A 22,954-nucleotide genomic window follows, 5' to 3' on the forward strand; every position below is an offset into this window, starting at 1 on the left:
TAGTAGGTTTCATATGGACAGAGGTACTGATGTAGTCATATTCAAGGTGGAGGTCAACATCTATGAAGGTGGCTTGTTGGGTTGAGTAGGACCAGGTGAAGCAAATGGGGGAGACGTGTTGAGGTTCTGGAGGAATGTGGATAGGGTGTCCTCATCTTTGATCCAGATAGTAAAGATGTCATCAATGTATCTGAACCAGGTGAGGGGTTTAGGATTCTGGGTGTTTAGGAAGGATTCCTCTAGATGGCCCAAGAATAGGTTGGCATTGGATCGCGCCAGGCGGCTGCCCATAGCCGTACCCCAGATTTGTTTGTAGGTAATGCCTTCAAAGGAGAAGTAATTTTGGGTGAGGATATAGTTGGTCATGGCTACTAGGAAGGAGGTTGTTGGTTTGGAAACCATTGGGCACTGGGAAAGGTAGTGTTCAATAGTGGTAAACCAATGGGCATTACGAATGTTAGTGTACAGGGAGGTGGCATCAATAGTGACGAACAGGGCACTCTGTAGGAAAGGGACAAGAACTATGGAGAGTTGGTGGAGGAAATGGTTGGTATCTTTTAAATAGGAGGCTAGGTTCCAGTAATAGGTTGAAGGTGTTGGTCTGTGAGAGCATAGATTCTCTCAGTGGGGGCACAGTAACCAGCCACAATATGACTGCTTCACAGCCTGTGCCATATGTATCCTTCCCACCAACACCAGGTTTACTTAATTGCACAGGTGAGAACTTTCCTGCAATATATCCTATGTTCCTGTAACCCTCTGGGCCTCAACCTTCATTAGTCGCTGTCCTCACCCATGCAGCCCCTTTTCTGCTCCCATTTCAGCACTACATCACTACACAGCTGTCATTCCACCACCACACCCAGTCTTTATTTTATTTTTTATTTATTTATCTCTATTTCTCTCCTTTTGCACTACTTCCCCCCTCCCCACCTCTCCCCTGTCCCCCGCCCAACCTGCAGCACTTCACTGTCCACCATGCCCACTATACTATCCCTCCCCCTCCCCTCTCCACCTCAGTCTCCTCCTTTCTCGCACCCCGTTGCCACTCCCATCATGCACCTGTGCTGCTGCTTGCAGTGTAGTTTCGGTTGTCTGAGGCTGCAGTCATATGTGAGTTGCATTAGTTGTGAGTGTGAGTGTGTGTGTGTGCATATGTGTCTCTATTGTTGACAAAGGCCACTGGCTGAATGAGTTAAGTGTGAAAGTCTTCCTGTTGTTCCTATCTGTGACTCAGCATCTCTGCAATATGGTGAGTAGCAACTTTCCTTTTCATAATATTGTTACATTCCAGCCTGGATTTCCATTGTTTGATTGTATGAATGATTGGAAATTCAAAAGGAATATTCATAGTGTCTCAACTACATTATTTGTTCTGCATACACAAATTTGTTATTTTTTCTGTGAAATTGGGATTTCTAGTCATAGCCTCCTGTATAAACTATACTGAAAAACTGATTGTAATACTTTTTTGCACCTCTTTTCTTCAGTTTTCATATTTTGTCTGACAAATATACCTTCCAGGTCATGGCTGTGGCCCTGGCTATTCATCTCCCCTGGAAGCTATGCAATATGGACCTAGAGAAAAAATTGTTTATGTGCCTTGCGTTCAACCTGCTGAAGCTCGCAATACTAAACCAGACTTTTTGGCAACTGTTGATATTGATCCTGACAGCCCCACTTTCTGCAAGGTGAGTACAGTCTATTCTAGCAGTTGTTAATGTAATTTGCTGTTTCAGATAATCTACTTAAAATAACACAGCACTGAAATTATTATGAAACTCATTTCTACCATAGTCCTGCATGTTTCAGTTTTGTTCACTTACAAATAAATATTAATGGATGCAGTTGTATTTTTTCCCTGTATTTTAGTAGAGAAGGAAGTAGTATTTATCAAACAGTTTTTAAGGTGGCAGAAATTTATTTTTCCATTTATTTTGTGCTTGAAATTGTTATTGTAGAAAAGGTTGTTTTGTTTATGTAAGAAAATTCACAAATTTTTTACACAGGTGCATAAAATAAAGTCATGCTCTTCTAAATTGATTAACCAGGGTTTACTATAACAGTAAAATGCATGTTCTATGTAACGTCATTGACACAATTTAAGAACTGATATTGTGCACAGTCCAGCTGCTTAGCTGGGTGGTAACATGCTCACCTCCCATGCAAGCAAGCCTTGGTTCAATTCCCATCGAGGTTGGAGGTTTTCTCTGCTTGGGGACTGGGTGTTGTGTTGTCCTCATCATCATTTCATCCTGATCAGTCACCCAATGTGGCAAAAAACTTGCACTTGGCGGTCGAACTTCCCAGGGTGGGGCCTCCCAGCCAACGATGCCGTACGCTCATTCATTTTCATTGTGTACAGGTTATACATCGCCTGCCAATGCCTTACCTAGGTGATGAGCTACATCACTCAGGATGGAATGTTTGTAGCAGCTGTCATGAAGATTCAACAAAATGTAGAGACAAGCTGATTTTGCCATCACTGGGCAGTTCAAGGATATATGTTGTTGATGTTGGAATCAATGAGAGAGCACCTCGATTGCACAAGGTATGTAATATTACACAATTTTAAGTTACACTATGGTTATCATTACCACACTGATGATTCTTGCTTCCATGAATGTTGAGGCTGTTTATGACAGATAAAATTAATAACTATCTTTCACCTGTATTTATTTATGTGAAAATATTATATGTGATTTTGTTGTCAATATGCTTCTTCATTATGAATCTTTGCTTTATGAAACTGAGACCTGCAGTCAGGCAATTCTATTAATCCTGTTTATGTTTCTATCTAACAAACTGTATCAAAACACAGTAACTGATTAACTAACATCAGTTAAAGTACCTCAATACAGTTTGTCAGTTGTGAATATACCTGTATATTGGATTTAAGTGCATGCACATGCACACATAAATATGGTATATTTTTAAGCGTAAGTGTAGTATGGAGTACCATACTAACTACAAAATCAATCCCATATAATATTTTTACATTAATAAATACAGCTGAAAGAAAAGTTATTAGTTTTATGTCCTAAATTGATGTTGTTTTGTGATATTTAGTCTGCAAGCCAGTCTGATGCAACTATTCATGCTAGTCTAAAATGAGCAAGCCTTTTCATCTTTACCTAACTACGGCAACAGACATCCATTTGCATCTGCTCTCTGTGTTCAAGCTTTGGTATTTCTCTAAAATAATAATAATATAGATATGTACATTGGGTCAACCAACTGAATTCCATTACAATTATCAATAAATTATGTCAAGAAGATACAGATGATTTGTCAGCTATTTTTATTCATTACTGTCAAATCAGAAACTTCAAAAACAATTTATCTAGCATGGTTTCTAGTGAGCTAGCTACTACATCTGTGAGCAGTGCAGTTACCTGGCCTCCCTCTGGCTGCCAAATGATTTGCATTCTTTGAAGAACATTTTGTAGAATAGAGAGAAGTGCCAAGTAAGAAGCAGAAATTACAATTTCATGCTTCATGAACTGGAGGTGCTATCATGTACAATAATTGATGCCATTACCAATTTGATACAAGAAAGTATTGTGCAACCTACTTAGATATTAAAGAAGTGGCTACAATCAAACAGCATCAACAGATTTAACTATCTGGAAAAATTTACTTATAATTAATTCATGACATGGTGTTAATATAGATCTTCATGCTTTGAATACAAATTCAGAGGTTTGTAAATTATAAAGTAGTGCAGAAATTACATACAGCAGAGTTCCACTAATCTAAACCCCGGTAACCCGAACGTTCGGTTAATCCGAACATGAAAAATGTTAGTCTAAGTGTGGAAAACTGTGTGGTAAACTGCTGTACATACACACTATTTTAATTTACACAGTACAGTAAACATGTATTAGAAAAATTGACAAGAAAAGATTAGCTTTAAACAATTCATAACAATGAAAGAAAAGCTGTCAAACTTACTAAAATACAACGGACATTTTATCCCTACTTTTTAGATGACAAAAACTCAGTGATTGTTTTTTGGCGTAATGAAGACAGTCTGTTATATGTTGCATAGTTGCACCATTGTTTCATAAACATCAAATCAGAAGGTGTAGCAGTGGGCTGTGGCTCCCAATAACATAGCGTGAGGTCAAGGGCTTCTGCTGCATCACTTTGTGGCACCAACTCTCCTTTGTCACTTTCACACTCATTGTCACTTCCATCACAGCAGACCACTTCTTCTTGGTCTTGAGTCACAGCAGCAACTAAATCAGCATCAGTAGGCTTCTCCACACATGCCCCATCCACTGCCATCCACTCATCTACATCTCCTTCACTAGCTTCTTCACATCCACAGATTGTCTGTATTAATTGTAGTAGATTTTCCTCTTCATTTTCAACTAGGTTGTCCTGAAATTCAAGAGATGTCCACAGTTTTCTCCACGATTTTCTTGGAGTATTTTCTGAAATACTCTGCCACACCTCAGTGGCCCAATAAACAACATCCTTCACATTGGTCTTTTTTATTTTGTCCACTAAAGGAATGCTATCATCTTGGATCAGCTACTTAAAAATTGTTTTCTGTAAATCAGTTTTAATGTTTGCAGTGAGCCCTGGTCCATCGGCTGTAGAAGTGGTGTAACATTCGGTGGCAAAAACTTCGCCACAATTTCTCCATCACATAGTTCCTCAGTGCTAGAGTGAGATGGCGCATTATCAATCAAAAGGATTGCATGGGGAGACAAATGATTTTCCTTAAAAACTGTTGAACAGAGGGAACAAACTGGCTGGGAAACCATTCTTTGAACAGCTTACCATCCATCCATGCTTTCTTCTTGTTGTGATAATATATGGTCAGGGACTTCGTGTTGCAGTTTTTAAAGGCTCTGGGCCTAGCAGATTTGCCGATCAGCATTAAAGGCAGCTTGTGGTCACCAACAGCATTGCTGCACACTAATAAAGTCACACAATCTTTGCATATTTTAAAACCAGGAGCATGGTCTTCTGTTTTTGATGCCAGGCTTTTTGTTGGCAATACCCTAAAATTAAGGCCAGTCTTGTCACCATTATAAATTTGTTGAGGCGAATACTTTCCTTCTCTTATCATTTTTGCAAACTCACCCAAGTAATCCTTTGCTGCATCATGGTCAGAAGAAAGCTTCTTTCCAGTAATTGTTAGCAGACAGATTCCATGACATTTTCTGAATCTGTCCAAACAAACCATATCGCACTCAACAATGCACAACAACAAGGGCAGGGAGTGAGAGTGAGCCATTGTGCCCACACTTGTTCCCATTTGTTATCATCATGTACCTACTTATATGCTTGGTATACTTCATTCTAGAAACGTGTCACCATAATTCTGGCAAATCTGAACAAGTTGGTAATCCGAACAAGGTCCGGTCCCAATTAGTTCAGATTAACAGGCCTCCACCATAATTAAATTTGTGCCAGTTGAGAATCAACACTCACATTAATAGAACAAACTTTGATATGAGATCCACTTTTGCTATTTCATACCTTATTTATGAAGAAATCACATATGAAAATACGCCATATTCTCAGATGAGATTTCATTACTTGGTTAATCTCTCAACTACTATTTGGCATCTGGTTGGAAACATGGCAGTATGTCAGACCACTCAGTACAAAATACTGTCAGATGCCTTGCAGTCTGGTTAATGATGGATGTATTGTGGTGATCTTGACATTTGGGGCCAGCCTGGGTGGCTGAGCAGTTCTAGGCGCTACAGTCTGGAACCGCGCGACTGCTACGGTCACAGGTTCGAATCCTGCCTTGGGCATGGATGTGTGTGGTGTCCTTAGGTTAGTTAGGTTTAAGTAGTTCTAAGTTCTAGGGGACTGATGACCTCAGAATTAAGTCCCATAGTGCTCAGAGCCATTTGAACCATTTGACTTTCGGGCAGTTCATTTGCCGGCTGTGACATCTAAAACATGTTGTGGCATACACTATTTGATCAAAATTACCTGGACAGTCCTGTGTAATATGGAACTGGCCTTTGCCAATATAGAAAGGAGACTGGAGTATTGTGTTGTCAGCAGAGAAGCAGTAACATTAGAATGGGTCAAGAGAGTTCAGTGACTTTGATTGTGGCCTGATCATTGAACATCACCTGAGTAATAAATCCATCAAGGAAATTTCAACTTTTCCAAAGCTGCACAAGTCAACTGTTGGTGATGTGATGTGAAGTGGAAACATGATGGATGAGTGACAGCTAATCCAAGACCAGGCAGATCTAATGAACTTCCAGATACTGACAAACAAACATTGTGCAGAATGGTTGCAATTAGTTTTAAAACTGCTACCAATGCACCTACTAGCAGAATGATTGTGAATAGGAAGTTCGAATAGGAAGTTAAAAAGAATGGATTCAATGGTCAAGAGGCTCCTCATAAGCCAACCATTTCTGTAGTGAATGCTAAGCAATGCTTGAAGTTGTGTAAAGAATAATGCTACTGGACAGTGGATGACTGGGAATGAGTGATTTGGAGGGCTGACTCGTACTATGACTTGAGGCAATCATATAGAAGGTTTTGGGTTTTCTCAGTGCCTGCTGCTACTTGCCATCCCAAAAGTGAAGTACAGAGGATGTGCTGTTTTGTTATGGAATGTTTTCTGTGGTTAGGATGTGGTCCCCTTATTACGTTTAAGAAAACACCTGTATGCATAATGATATGAACATACTTTACAGCATTATATACTGCAGACAGTGGAGGAACAGTTTAGAGATGTGATTTTTTTATAAGCATGACATGCACTCTCTCACAGAGCAGCTACTGGATGGCAATGGATTGTGGACAGTGTAATATAACATGGCAAAAATTTTTTGTGGGTGAAGTTTGGGATGTGTATCATTATTTAGTACAAGAAGAATAATGATTAATATACCCCACCTTATTATGGATATCCTCCACCAATAAAATAATACATATCTTGTGTAATATGGGATGTTGCTTCTTAATGCTGCCATAGGTTCATCTTGATGTTATTGCATCACCACATGGGAATCATGCAATGATAGAAATAAGTTTAGTACTTCTTGTCCAAAGAGAATCTTATTTTGCACGCTAGATGTTTGACGGCGAATGTACAAAGTCTGACTACATGCTGTTGAAAGAAAATTCGGTCCAAGACTGACGTAATACTGACGTGGGACTGACCTCAGACTGACCTATAGTGGCATACAAATCACCTCTGTTTATATTGAATTTTGGATTTATACAATTAAAGTTTTTGCATACATCTTCCCAAATAACATAGAAATTTACACGAAATAGAAGTGAATAATTTCATACAAAGACAGGAAAGAATCTGTTTATATTGAAACTAAGAAATTACATGTTTTATCATTGCAACAATGTGTTTCATTAATTTGCATATATTTTTTTACTGTCTTAAAGGACATCATCCTATCATTTTCAGGTGAACAGAGCAATTAGTTTTATTGCATAAAATGCCTAGATTCAACTAATTAAACTACGTATGAGTAAAGTTTTACATTTCTATATGCTCATAATTACAGTTTAGCTAACTAACACCAATTAAAACATGAATATCCTTAATTCTGACTGAAAAATCATCATGTCATATTTCTGTTAGGGACACATGTAGTTTTTGTGTTAACAAAGCATAAAAATAGCTGTCCTGATGACTAGAAATATTGGAACTTAAATTGTTGATTACTCCATAATTACAATAGCAATTTTATTCCTACCATGTTCCTGTGGTTTGTATTATGTGCAAATTGTGATCGTATATTAGCTTTTAACATGTTTCCTTCATTCTACATACTGGTGAGGCCCAACGTAAACAATGTCAAAACAGTAGCTTAAATTAGTGCAAATTACTAATTTTCTGCACAAAAAATCTTCAGTGTATTCGAATCCAGGTAACCAGAAAAGACAAAGTCAAACAGCAGTTTAAGTTGGTGTAAGTCCTCTTTGGGAGAGTGGGGATGAGAGTGGAAGAAGAGGATACAGGGGTTGTGGTATTACAATACATCCCAAAGAGGTTTGACTATTGCAGAGAGACAAAGCTCTCCTAAATCTCTGGCTAAAAATGAAGGGAATATAATCATGACTAGTGAAAAAGACCAGCAATTTGACAATTAGTGTGAGTGAAAAATACATGTTATGTATAAAGTTTAGTCAGTCAACTTTCTCATTTACAAGATGAAATACAAGAAAGGTACAAGTGCATAAATTTTCCGTTTTATCATCTTGGTGCTCTTTTGATGCACTCCATTGAACGTACTATGAGATTCGTTCAATTGTTCATATATTATTGCCTAATAAGTTGTATCATACCTCTAAAAGATGTTAGTGTGAGTTGGTTGTCAAGTTATGGATACATAATTTTTTCCCAGGCAAGAACATGCCTCAACTGGAATGCCAGACATTTGATGCTGTATCAAACCGACTTCAATGTCGAAATTTCAAATAGGTTAAAGAAATGTATCATCTTCCAAATTCAATTATCAGAATGATCACATCTATATCAATGTCCTCAAATAAGTGTGAACATACATCAGGAAACAAAATTAATTGTTTCTCAGAATAACCTCCTTGTGGTCACAACTATTATGCCCATTACTTCCATGAGTTTATTAAATGCAGTAAACAGTATATCAGTATAAAGTGCTGTGTTTTACCATAATCCCCTTCACATCACTTTGTTCCAACTCCTTCCTTGGTTCATTTCAAATTTTCACCAGTGCAAGACTGTCATTAGTTTACTTATATATACATATATCCCATGATTGTTAATTAATCTAATCACTGTATAACTTCCAATTCAGAAGTATGGTGAACTATAAAGAGTTATTCTGTGTATACAATACAGTGTGACAAAGCAAAATTCAAGTTGATAACATAAAATCTTACCTACTTTACTAGACAAAATATATATTTGTATCCATGAATGACAAATAAGATTCAAGAGTTATCCTACATCAAATCATAGAAAAACACTAATTTAAAATATATACCAGAAAACGCAAATGAAAATTCCCTCCAGTCTGTTAAGTGAGACCAAAGTAGTGCATAGAACCATACAGAGTTCATCTTGTCATAGGAAATGCAATTGCAGCAAGTGACAGTAAGGCCACAAAACAAGGCCTAACACACAATCAAATACAAGAGTTAACCTACAATGCATTTATATATATGACTAAAACTATACAGGAAGTCTCAAATCATGACATCACAGCTGAAAAACAGATCAAATTGATATAGTAAGCAAAACTACATGAAACTAGAATTTGGCATGAGACACCTCAAACCAAATTGAAAATGTTCAAGGCCTATCTTTGCGATGATCGGACTGACCTAAAAATGCAAAGCACTGGGTACTAACCAGTAAAAAGTTCATAATCAGTTAGTTCAAATTTCAAAATCCATAAGGAATCAGTATGGAAATATGCAAACCAATGTGATGTGGGACTTCAAGTTCCATACAAAAATGTTCAAGGCCTATGTTTGCGACATTTGGACTGACCTGAACCTACAGGTACTAACCAGTAATAAAGTTCGTTATCAGTTAGTTCAAATCTCAAAATCAATAAGCGATAAGTATGCAAGTATGTGTATCAAAATGATGTAGAACTTCAAGTTCCAAATAAACATCATCTACTACCATAAGACAAGCAGGAGTTAGTATTAGGAGCACAAAGGTACAGGGACACAATGAAACATCAACAATGATTGCAAGTCATGACAAATATGGGAAAATCTTTCAGATAAGCAAAATTATTCATGTTCGTACAGTAATAAAATATAGCAAAAATGATTTTGTAGGTGATGTTCAGTCACAATCTAATTATTTCATATCACATTTTAATATGAATGTGTGTTTGAAGATAAATACATACGTTGGTACATTGGCACTTAAATGATTTAATAGGAAAAGCATCCTGAACAAGCAGTTGAAGAAACACTCGTGTTTCTGACACTGATGTGAGAGCAGATCCTGACAAAAGTGATTCAACAAGGGTGATGTTGAGCATCAAAGTACTAAAGAATATATATTATGAATGCCAACAACTAATATAGAAAACATGACACGAACACACATACTGAATCAAATATAGATAAAAACACAAGCATAATGCAAAGTAGAGTAATACACTTGATGTACTGAAACATAGCTTAAACTCCATTCATAATTGGTGTGTCAAAGAAATGATTGATGTCCAGCCAGAGCATCCAACCAAAATATCTCCTATCTGACTGATGCCTTCCTCAGACCAATCAGCCAATGCATATATCTCATCAAGACTGTGGTCATCTGTAACCCTGAAGCCAAAATCCACTAATAATACTATCATCACCCTAGGACAACAGCAAGCAAAACACTCCTAAACCATATTAACCAAGAGCTTTCAAAGACAACACCAAATTTATCACAGAGCAATCGGATTCATTATAGCCAAGATAAAGTAAATAATAAGTAAATCATTGAAGTCAATAGAATATGTGTCATGTATAAACTTCAAATAGTAGGCTAATTGCGTGCAATGTAAATTATGTCGATTGTCACTAACAGTCTCCATAATAATCATGCTGAACATTCAATCATGTACGTATGAAGTATTTCAGATTCACATGACACTGAATAATTGTAAAATCATGAAGATGTGAAACAAAAACCAATGTTATACAAGTGACCAAGATTATACCATAGTTCCTGCTGATCAACTAGAGTGTTAAGTAGACAAATGTATGTGTTTATGTGTATTATCCAGTTGGCTATACTTTTCTTCAAAATTCATACTATTCTCAGTTCCTGCCAGTATAAATAAGATAAAATACTATTTTCAAATCAGCAAAGCATTTTATGTACCTAGAATTGATTTAGACATGTGGCTAGAAACTAAGTGTAAATGGTGTAAATAAGGAATATAGTACCAAAGTATAAAGATGTTGAAGCAGATACAACATTGGCTGGGGCCCTTGTGCTTGCCAGACATGTAGTACACACAAAGAGTGTACCCCCCTGGGGTTGATCATATTTAACCTCAGAAAATATGATTAAAGTAGAGTGTATTAAGCAAATTATTGCACCTCACGTCATCAAACACCAATATCATGAATCAAATAGGTAATCAAAGTCAGCATAAATCCAAAAGATAGAAGTGTGTATGAATATGTGTGTGAATGTAGTACTGATGTATAATGGTGTTGAAACAGATACTACATTAGCTGGGGCCCTCGTGCTTGCCAGATACATGGTACACAGAGAGAGTGGATCAGTAGAGACCTGGCCAGTGATAGCTACACCTGATTCTGTTTAAAGCCTTGACAAATCTCAAGTGACTAGATGTTGGAGCATCATTGAGAAATCTCAGGATAGCTTGCCATTGATGAACTGGAAAGAGAAGCAACCATTTCACTTATACAATGTTCTGTTTATTAATTGGAATCCTCCTTTGGTTAGTTTCTCCTCCTTCAAGGTTTCTGTGGTTTTCACTAGTGGTGGATGTTCCGTCTGATAATAGGCAATGTCATCTAATGCAGTGATGACTGAGATTTAATCCACATTGCTGTGTTCTGCCAAAGGATTTCTTCAAAGGCCATCAATGTCCTTATGTTTGCATCTATTTTTGTATACTACTGTGATGTCATACTCCTGAAGTCTCAGTACCCACCTTGCCAGTTGAACTGATGGATCCTTCAGGCCTGTCAGCCAGCATAGAGAATGGTGATTTGTCACAAGGTGAATAGTTTTCCAGATAAATAGAGCTGGAAGTCATTGATGGCCCAAACAACTGCAAACACACTCACAAGCTTGTAGAGTAATTCATCACGGACTTTGCTCTGGAAGCATAAGCTATCACTTATTTGGTATATTTCTGAATTTTTACTAGAACTGCACTTTTCCCATAATTGCTTGAGTGTGAAGTTCTGACTTGACATTCTCATCATGCAGTGCTAGAACTGGAGAAGATATTAGCAACTCCTTAAGGAAGGATAGATTTTTTTTGCACCTTGCTCCAGGAACATTTGGTGCCTCCTTGTATTAATCATTGCAAGAGTTATGCCATGAAGCAGAACTTCCTTATGAATTGCCTTTAGTATGAGCACATTCCCAGAAAATTTCTCTCATCAAGGACATGCCAAGGAGTCAGAAAATCTGTGACTGCTCTTATTTTCTCTGGATTGGAATGGACCCATCACCATTAACTATTTGCTCCAAGATTTTTATTTGTTGAGAGATGAAGGGGCACTTTTTTTGATTCAGATGGAGCCCTGTGGTCTGAACACACTTCAATATGGTTGTAAGGCAGCTTAAGTGTTCTTCAGATGTCTTCAAAAAGCAGCAGTGTTATCCAGATAGCAGAGACAAGTCATCGATTCAGGGTGCCGAAGCAGATTTTCCATCATATATTCACAGCTGGCTGAAGCATCATATAATCCAAATGGCATAACTCTGAACTTGTAAAGGCCATCAGGAGTTATGAAAGCAGTCCTCTCTGAGTCAGCATCATCAACCACAGTTTGCCAGTAAACCTGTCTGCATGTTCACAGTTGAGGAGTACTTTGCTCCTGTCATGCTGTCTAGTGTGTCACCTGTGTACGAAAATGGGTGTACATCTTTCTTCATAATTTAGTTCAGTCATTGGTAGTTGGCACAGAAACACCATGTGCCATGTTTCTTCTTCTGCAAGAGAGGACCAAGGACTCTGAAAGTTCTGTGATTTTATCTTCTGCGTTGTTCAGCCAGTGACACCCTGTGCAAGTGCTGATTGATTGGTGGGTGATTTTCAGTAATGGTACAGTGTTTTACCATGGGTTCCTTGATCTGACTTTTCTTCACTCCAGATTTGAATTAGTCTGAAAATTGCTGCAGAATGGCTAACACTTGCCCATGCTTTTCCTCAGTCAGGTCAGATCTTATGTCCAGTTCAATAGCAGCTTCCTCCATTCCATTGTCCGTAGTGGTAGCAGCTCATGATTCCTTGTCAGTGGCATTGGGTTGCCCATGCTGGACTGGCTCAGATGTTCCTATACACATACTGTTAGGGATAAGTTGTCACTGCTAGTGACAGTTAGTGATTCCAAAGTTCCCTTGACCATCAGTAATGCTGATGATTGTCTCTGGTGTGTACATTTCTTATGTGAGCCAGAGTGGCTTCTGGCAGTTGACAAAAGATACAAAGTGTAACTGAGTGTCTAGCTTGATGATTGGAATTTTGGTACTTGTCTTGTTATTATGGTGGGATAACAATGTCCTCACAAGGGAACAACTGTTGAGAGTAATCTTTGCGTGCACATTGGAATAGCTTATACAATCTGGTGCTTCAATCTTCTACAGTCTATGACTGCTTGTGATAGTTGAAATCTTGAGGCTTTGTAGCCATTGAAAGCTCATCACCTCTCTCTGCAGTAGTGTACAACATGTCTATGGCATCCATAGTGGAAGCATAACAATATGTTGTATTCTGTCCTCCAAATGTCCATTCTCCTGTGGCAGAGATGTTTGTTGCACCTGGGTGAACATTGGGTTGTTTTTTTCATATGCTGATACCACCTGATGACTTTCCCAGTTGTTATGACCTCCTTTACTAGAAGAAATTGTTAAATGCGCTTCTGTAAATCCATTCATCAAATGAGAGATTTTTCTGGCTTCTTTCGTGTGTCACATTCACTATGTGGCATGGACCAAAATATTCTGTATGTGTTATTCCCCATAATATAAAGCTCTCTTCTCCAATTGTTCTTGCACTAAGCTGATTTGATGCTGCTTGTCATCAAATATTTTCTTCAGTTTGGTACAGAATTAGTTTCAGCTAATGAGTTGCTCTTAATTTTTCTTGAACCACTGGTGGACTGTACCACCCATGTACAATTATGCATTGGCCAAACACATCATGTCATCCCACCTACTCGCTCAAATCCTTTCAGCCCTTTCACTGGGTTCTAACTACCATCTCCAGAAAATACTGATGTATGCCTTAAGTGCAACTGACTTGTTGCTGTTTAGGAATTCATTGGTTTATTGAATATAAAGACCTTGGGAATGATGTACTGCTTGTATTCTAGGTCTATCTATGTAAGCAATACCTTTTAAGTTGCATAATTGGAGCCACAGTGATGTAAATGTTTTGAAATATCGGAGGTCTCCACCAAAGAGTGTCATATCATAATCACAGCCAAGTTCAATTCTGAAAGCATGGTTGTCAGTGAACTACAACACTTTGCAGTCAAAGCAAGTTTATTGCAAACACCAACATATAGATAGATTATACAAACGGAATATTCCAGAATACACAAACATTACAAACATTAGAAATTTCAAGAACCTCCCAGATATGACAAATACTAAATAATTGCTGATGGTTAGGTTTGAAATGGTGAACTGAAGTACGGCAGCTTGCAGTGCTGGCCTCTATGCCACATTGAGTGCACCACAGCTCATGGCTATACACAAGGCAAGTGGTGGTTGAGAAGGGAATGAGACAGGGTTGTAGCCTATTCCCACTGTTCTTAAATCTGTACATTGTGTGAGCACTGAATGAAACCAAGTAGAAATTTGGAAAGTGAATTTAGGTTAAGAGAAAAGAAATAAAAACTTTTAAGTTTGCTGATGACACTGTAATTCTATTCAGCAGTTCTGTTCAGCAAAGAACTTGGAAGAACAGCTGAACAGAATGGAAAGTGTCTTGATAAGAAGTTGTAGGATGAAATTCAACAAAAGTGAAACAAGGGTAATTGAATGTAGTCAGATTAAATCATATGAAGCTGAGTGAATTAAATTAGGAAATGAGACACTAAAAGTAGTAGATGTGTTTTGGTATTTGAGCAGCAAAATAACTGATCTTGGCTGAGGTAGAGAGGATATAAAATGCAGACTGGCAATAGCAAGGAAAACATATCTAAAAAGAGGAATTGTGTTAGTAATTTGAGTGCAGCCTTTTACAGTAGGGTTATGTGGACAATAAAGAGTTCAGACAAAAAGAGAACAGAAGCTTGTGGTGCCTCAGAAGAGTGCTGAAGATTAGATGGGTAGATTGAGCAACTAAGGAGGAAATGCTGAATTGAATTAGGGAAAAACAAAATGTCTGACCAATTTGACTAAAATAAGGGATCAGTTAATAGGACACATTCTGAGACATCAAGGAATCATCTGTTTGGTAATGGAGGGAAGTGTGGGAGTTAGAATTATGTAGGGAGACCATGGTATGAATACAGTAAGCTTGTTCAAATGGATGTAGATTGCAGTATTTATTTGGAGATGAACAAATTTGCACAGTATAGAGTAGCGTGGAGAGCTGCATAAGCCAGTCTTTGGAGAAGGTAATAACAAAAACAACAAGAAGATTGTATCTGAAACAGTATTCTAATAATGCAACACACAGTGCACAATTTTTGCTGTAAACAGCTCTAACTGAAACAAGACTGATATGTTGCTGGAATTTCTGACATTATCTTTTTTCAGGGCAAACTGTAGTCAGATCTGAAAAACATGTTGTCCAGAAGTTCAGCAACATTTTCAATCTTGTTTATGTGGCTGTTAACTGCTCATTACATCAGTTGCTTGTAGGCTGTTACTATTATTCTTCCCATCACTTATATTCATTCCAAGAAAGACTTCCCAGTGTACACATAAAAATTTCTGAACTTGTAAAACCATTGTCGTACAACAATAGTTTAATTTGTGTGCTTCCATTTTGCCTTTCTTCCAAATTTTTTTCTGTTTGACAAGTGTCACATGCTGTTATGTTTTGCTGCTTCTTTATGCTATAGTGAACTGACACTATTTATCAATTTTGAAGGTTATAGATCCTCAAGACTTAAGTCAACTAGACGTTACTGCTCTACATACAACACATTGCCTTCCAACTGGAGAAATAATGATATCTACATTGGGTGACAACTGTGATGAAGCAAAAGGAAATTTTCTTCTTCTTGATGCTGAATCTTTTGAAATTAAGAGTGAGTATAGTGAATATAAGACTTACCATCTGTTTTAAAACATTATTACAACACTTTGTGAGGAAGCAGGAATATCTGATACTAACACAAAGGCAGCATTGTCTACTAAAATTTCCAAATCTTTTGACATGATGTATTTAGTAAGCTGAGGTAACAATATGAAGGTACACTGATACCCAAACATATCATTTTTTTGAATGAGAATTCTGTGTGTTGTATTTATGTATTGATATATGAGGTAAGGCCAAAAAATACCAGAATATTCATAATTTCGTGCCAATGGTGTATTGGAGAAAATACTCTTGGCATCCCTGCACATGCCAATGTTTAATGTGTAACTGCCAGGAGTTTCATTGTAGTGTGTCTGTTAGTTATTGCTCAGTGGTGTATTGAGTACAATGTTGTGTTGCACAGTTTGTGAACTTCAAGGTGGCAGAGTTGAGAAGCAACACAACTGCATTAAATTTTGTGTGAAACTTTAGAAAACCTTTAAGAGACACCAAATTATGCAGGAAGCCTACAATGATGAATGCTTAAGCCTTACTCAGTATTATGAATGAATGGTTCAGATGATTTAAAAATGGGAGTTGGAAGTTAAAGATGACCCTCATTCATTACGCCCTCTGAAGGATTAATCCATCATGTATTCGTACCACAGGGACAAATTGTTGATCAATGGTACTATCATGGCATGTTGTGATGCCTGCAAGAAAATGTGAGAAGCAAATGGCTGCAAATGTGGCGAGACAAGTCATGGCTCTTACATCACAATAATACAACTGCACATTCATCCCTGTTGGTGCATGACTGTAGCACAAAAAACAAAATCACTGTGCTGCCTCATCCTCCATACCCTCCAGACATGACCCTGCAGATTTTCTTTTATTTCCAAAATTGCAAACTCCAGTGAAAGGACTTTTAGGACAGTGAAAGGATTTGCAATGATGGACAAGATAAAAGAAAATTCATAGAAGGCACATAGTGGGATCCAGCAAGAGGCATACTAAGACTGCATCTGGTTGTGGAAATGAGATTGGGAGCAGTGTATCAATTTTGGAGGAAAGTATTTTGAAAGAGATCATGCACAATAAGTAAAAGGTAAGAATAGAAAATTTTTATGGACAAAGTTCTGGAATATTTTGAACAGACCTTGTATGTGGTGTCTGTTCTTTTGGACTCATCCAAAAGAACAGACACCACATACATAACTAAGGCAATGCTGGCCAATGATACCTTCAGTGCATATGCAATCCAGGCTTGAACTCTTACGGGAATTTGTGACATGCTGTGAGTAATGAGGCTAATGAGCAGGGGCACTACATCAGCAGTGTACGGTATAAGTTGAGAATTTGGGTCTGACAGGAGGCATGTAGGATAGTCCGTAGGGTTGTGGTGACCACAGTGTACAGATGGTGTATCTGCCTAGTCAGCAGGAGACTCAGGTTTCAATCCTGATCTGGCCCAAATTTTCAGCTTACCTCATAATATCAACCATTGCCCACTGGCAGCTAATTTCTTTAACCCCTTAATTTAAAACCTTGAGTTGTCTCATGTCTACTATTTTGACAGAAACTTAAAATCCTGAATATACTCAGGCAACTGAAGAAAAGACCTCTGAAAAAATTGAACCCTACTTATATCCATTTCAGTACTGGTAGTTACATGTTCAGCTGCTACAGAGCACCTGGTAGTACATTTGTAGCCTGGCTGTCATGTTTTGGTTGAGGTGGTTGCCACTAGGTATCATCTGTACTGTGTGCAGCTCTGGATACTGCACAACAAAATGTGTGCTTTCAGACTCTCTCCTATATTGTTGTTTAGGCAATGCTTTCAACAAAGTATGGCTGTAGCAATTCTGAGTTTGACATTGAATTTAGCAACTCAGAAAGTGGAAAAGAATGTGATGTTACTTCATTAAAGACTGAAAGTGAAGACATTTTGTCAGTTGACTGACAAGTGCTCACCAGTGGCACAAGATAAATATAATGTCTGTGCTCCAGCCAGCTCCTCCAAGATTTGTGGTTTCAGAAAACTGTTGTGAAATATGTGGTTATACTTCATAGTTGGACAGAAATTAAAAAATGTCTTCAAGTTTCAGGATATTTTAGTCAAAGTCCAGTGCATATAATGTTATTCGTCATAGAATGATTTTCATTAATCAAGAATTCTTTTCTTTTTTTTTTTTTCAAATAATTTGAAAAAAATTTTTAAGTTAAGGGTTAATTCCTTTGTGACTTGATTCATAGTTGCTGCAGGATCAAAATGGTGTCTGTTCTTTTGGATAAGTCCAAAACAACAGACACCATATACATAATTAAGGCAATGACAGCCAATTATCCCTTCAGTGCAGATGTACAAAAAGCTCGAACTTGTACAGGAATTGGCGAGATGCCATGAATAATGAGGCTAACAAGCAGTGGCCCTATATCAGTAGTCTGTGGTATAAGCTGAGAAGTTGGGTGTGATAGGAGGAGTGCGAGGATAGTATGTGTGGTTGTGGAGACCATTGTGTCCAGATCTGCTTAGTAAGCAAGGGAGCCACATTCGAATCCAGATCCAGCACAAATTTTCAACTGACCCCATTGATATCAATCATGCCCACTGGCAGCTAATGTCTTTAATTCCTTTATGCTTCAATGAGAATTTTTTTCCATCAATCTTCTGACTGGTTTGATCAAGTCTGCCACAATTCCTTTCCCGTGCAACCTTTTCCATCTCAGAGTTGCACTTGCAACTTACATCCTAAATTATTTGCTGGATGTATCCCAATCTCTGTCTGCCTCTACAGTTTTTACCCTCAACAGCCGCTTCTAGTGCCATGGGAAGTTAACAGGTGTCCTGCCATCCTGCCCCTTTTTCTTGTCAGATGTTTCTGTATATTCCTTTCTTCACTGATTCTGTGGAGACCCTACTCATTCCTTACCTTATCAGTCAACCTAATTTTCAACATCCTTCTGTAGCACCACATCTCAGATGCTTCTATTCTGTTCTGTTCTGGTTTTTTCATAGACCATGTCTCACTGCAATAAACGTTGTGCTTCAAACATACATTCTCAGAAATTTCTTCCTCAAATTAAGGCCTATGTTTGATTATAGTAGACTCCTCTTGGCCAGGAATGCCCTTTCTGCCAGTGCTAGCCTGCCTTTTATGTCCTCCTTACACCATCTGTCATGGGTTATTTTGCTGCCTTGGTAGCAGAACTGCGTAACTTCATCTGCTTTGTGATTACCAGTTAAGATTTTAAGTTTCTTGTTGTTCACATTTCTGCCACTTCTCATTGCTTTCATCTTTCTTTTATTTGCTCTCAACCCATAGTCCATACTCATTAGACTGACCATTCCATATGTCAGCTCCTGTAATTCTTCTTCACTTTCATTGAGGATAGCAATGTCATCAGTGAATCTTAACATTGATATCCTTTCACCCTGAATTTTCATCTCACTCTTGAACCTTTCCTTTATTTCCATCATTGCTTCTTTGACATATAGATTGAATAGCAGTGGTGAAGAACAACATCCCTGTCTTATGCCTTTCTTAATCCTTGATTAGATTAGATTCTGTTTTCGTTCCATAGACCCAAAAAATGAGCTGATCCTCTTGGATGTGGAACATGTCAGAAAGTATAACATAAAAAACATAAAACATTTGAATGTAATACTTACTACCCTGGCCATTTGTCAGGAGATTGTCAGAATAGGAGAATGCATTACAATAAACTGGAACTGCCAATATTTACAGAATTAATACACTGTCAGAATGAAACATTGTAGTGTAATTTGAATAAACTTACCATATACAAAATACCTAATCTTGACTGTTGTAACCAAGTGCTGTCAAAACTGAAATCTAACAGGCATTTTTACTTAAGCTGTTAAGATATTCATCTGTAGACTATAGAAGGAGTTGCCTATCAAAAAGTCTTTCAAACTCTACTTTATCTGAAACCAAGTATTTAATGGTTGCTGGTAATTTATCGAAAATGTGTGTTCCTGAATAATGGACCCTTTTTGAACTGAATTAAGTAATTGTATGTCTTTATCTAGATTGTTCTTAGTCCTAGTATTGATACTATGTATTGGGCTATTGGTTAGAAATAGAGATATATTATTCACAACAAATTTCATTAAGGAACAAAAATACTGAGAAGCAGTGGTTTAGAATACAAAGTTTCTTGAACAGGTTTCTACATGATGATCTTGAATTTACACAAGGAATGATTATTATTACATACTTTTGTATGCTAAAAACTTTTACTCAGTTTGATGTGTCGCCACAGAATATGATCCTATATTACACAATAGAATGAAAGTAAACAAAGTATGCAACTTTTTTTATATTTATATCTCCTACATCTGACATAATTCTCAATACAAATACAGACTTGTTAGACACTTAAGCAATTCTGTGTAATGCCCTTCCCAAATGAATTTATTATCAAGTTGTAATTCCATAAATTTCACACTGTCAGACTCTTCGATCTGCATGTGTTCATATGTTACACACATGTTGGAAGGAAATCTCTTACAAGTTCTGAACTGCGAATAGTGGGTCGTTTGAAAGTTTAATGACAGTGAATTAGCTTTAAACCATTTATTAATGTCAGTGAATATTTGATTAGGTACTATTTCTAAATCTGCAGTTGACTTGCTACTTAATGTAATGTATCATCTTTAAACAAAACACATTTAGCATCTGGCTATGTAACAGACAAGAGATAATTAAGGTACACAAGAAAAACAATGGATCCCAGATGGAACATTGAGGACACCACATGTAGTTAATTCCCAATTAGATGAAGGCTGACTGCTTGTTCCACAGGTATTTTGCAACAACAACCTTTGTTTCCTAATAGGTAAGATTCAAACCATTTTGCAGCACTGCCAGTTACTTCATACTATTCTAATTTACTTAAGGGAATGCTGTGATTCGCACAGTCAATGGCTTTTGACAGGTCGCAGAAAATGTTAATTTGTTATCTAATGAATTAAATACACTCTCACCATACATGTAAATAGCTTTCTCTATATCAAAACCCTTAAGGAACCCAAACTGTGACTTGGACAATATATTATTTGTGGTAAGATGCTTAAGGAGATGCTTGAACACATCTTATCAAATATTTTTGAAAAAACCAACAAAAGTGAAATTGGTCAATAGTTTGATTGTACCTCTTTATCCCCTTTCTTGTAAAGAAGCTTAACTTCAGCATGTTTTAGGTAGTCTGGAAACATTCCACTGATAAGAGACTGATTATACAAATAACAAGATAGAACTCAACTTGCATGAGCATTCTTCGATTGACTTCATTGACCTGTTATCATAACTACTAGAATACTTTGATTTTAGAGTTTTTGTGATGGACACTACTTCTTTGGGAGATGTGAGTGTCAATTTCATTTTACTAAAATTATTTGCAAAGACCAGTCTCAGCTACTGTGTTGCACTGTTTACTAAAACTGAAAACCCTAAGCTGTCAGTAAGAGAAACAAAGTACTTGTTTAAGAGGTTTGCAACACTACATGCACTTGCTACCAATATCTCATTTATTTTTAGAGTGGGCTGTTCCTCTTCCTTTTTGGTCCCACCTGTCTCTGTCTTCACTATATCTCATATAGTTTTTGTATTTTATTGCCTGATGTAATTATCTTTCTCTCATTAAAAAGCTGCTTAGATTTCTGGATTACTTGCTTCAGTATTTTGCAGTATTCTGTGTAATGTTATAGTGTCTATAACATCAGATAACTTCAAGTGTACCTCTTCATTCCTTAGTACCTGTGCATCCCATTTCTTTACACATTGATTCTTCCTGTCTAGTCTCTTAAACTTCAGCCTACTCTTCATCATTACCAGATTGTGATCTGAGTCCGTATCTGCCACTGGTATGTCTTAAGGTCCAATGTTTGATTTTCAACTCTCTGCCTGACTATGATGTAATCTAGCTCCTAAGTATACTTTCTCCTTGTGATTCTTGAACAGAGTATTTGCTATTATTAACTAAAACTTATTGCAGAACTCAATTAGTCTTTCCGTTTTATGATTCCTAGTACCAAGCCCATATTCTTCCATAACCCTTTCTTCTACCGTTTCCCCTACAATGTCATTCCAACTCCCATGGCTCTTAGATTTTCATCTCCAGTTATGTACTGAATTACCAGTTAAATATCCTCATATACTTTCTCTATTTCTCCATCTTCTGCTTGTGATGTCAGTGTGTATATCTGAAATATTGTTGTCAGTGTTGATTTGGTGCAATTCTGATGAGAACAGCTCTATTATTGAACTGTTCACAGTAAGTTGCTCTTTGTCATACCCTCCTCAACAAATCCTTCTCCTGTTATACCATTTTCTGCTGCAGTTGATATTACCCTATACTCATCTGATTAGAAATCCTTGGTTTCTTTTCAGTCACTTCACTGATGCCCGCTGTATCTAGGCTGAGCCATGGCATTTTCCTTTTCATATTTTCTAGCTTCTCTACCATGTTCAACCTTCTGATATATGATGCCCTGACACATAGAACACTATCCTTCTGTTGGTCATTCAATCTTTTTCTCATGGTCACTTCCCCCTTGGCAGTCCTCTCACAGAAATTTGAATGGGGGATTAATCTGGAATCTTCTGCGAGTGGAGAGATCATCATGACTCTTTTTCAATTACAGGCAATATGTCCTGTGGATACATGTTACCTGTTTTACAACAGTAGCTTCCGTTGCCTTCTTCATCCCCTTGCCACTGATCATTGCTGATGTGATTCTTCCACCTTTTAGGGCAAGGAGTGCACTGAACCTCTGTCCACTCCTCCACCATCTTTGACAAGGCCATTGGTAAATGAGGGTGACTTCTTATGCAGGAAGTCTTTGCTCACCACTGCTGATGATTTTTTATAAAAAATTTAAACGGTAATAGTATTGAAACACAAGACTGAGGGCACTTTGATTACTAATCAAAGATGCTACAGCTATACCATACCTGAGAACTACAGGCTCATTGAGGTAATGGCTAAAAACACTTAAAATTTATTTC

The 22,954-nt window shown here is 37.4% G+C and overlaps 1 protein-coding gene across 1 annotated transcript in view; it reads left to right on the top strand.

Moving 5' to 3' along the window:
- The first annotated feature begins 1,535 nt into the window (after positions 1-1,535).
- The window catches only part of LOC124605962 (methanethiol oxidase-like), a 129,842-nt gene continuing 108,423 nt past the window's right edge, over positions 1,536-22,954 (top strand). The window contains exons 1-3 of the mRNA XM_047137925.1: positions 1,536-1,691; positions 2,366-2,551; positions 15,771-15,930. Of these exons, the coding sequence (XP_046993881.1) occupies positions 1,566-1,691; positions 2,366-2,551; positions 15,771-15,930 (472 nt within the window). The 5' untranslated portion in view covers positions 1,536-1,565. The remainder of the gene's footprint in view (positions 1,692-2,365; positions 2,552-15,770; positions 15,931-22,954) is intronic.

The sequence above is a fragment of the Schistocerca americana genome, chromosome 3 (genome assembly GCF_021461395.2).
Source record: "Schistocerca americana isolate TAMUIC-IGC-003095 chromosome 3, iqSchAmer2.1, whole genome shotgun sequence".
NCBI classification, from domain to species: Eukaryota; Metazoa; Arthropoda; class Insecta; order Orthoptera; family Acrididae; genus Schistocerca; species Schistocerca americana.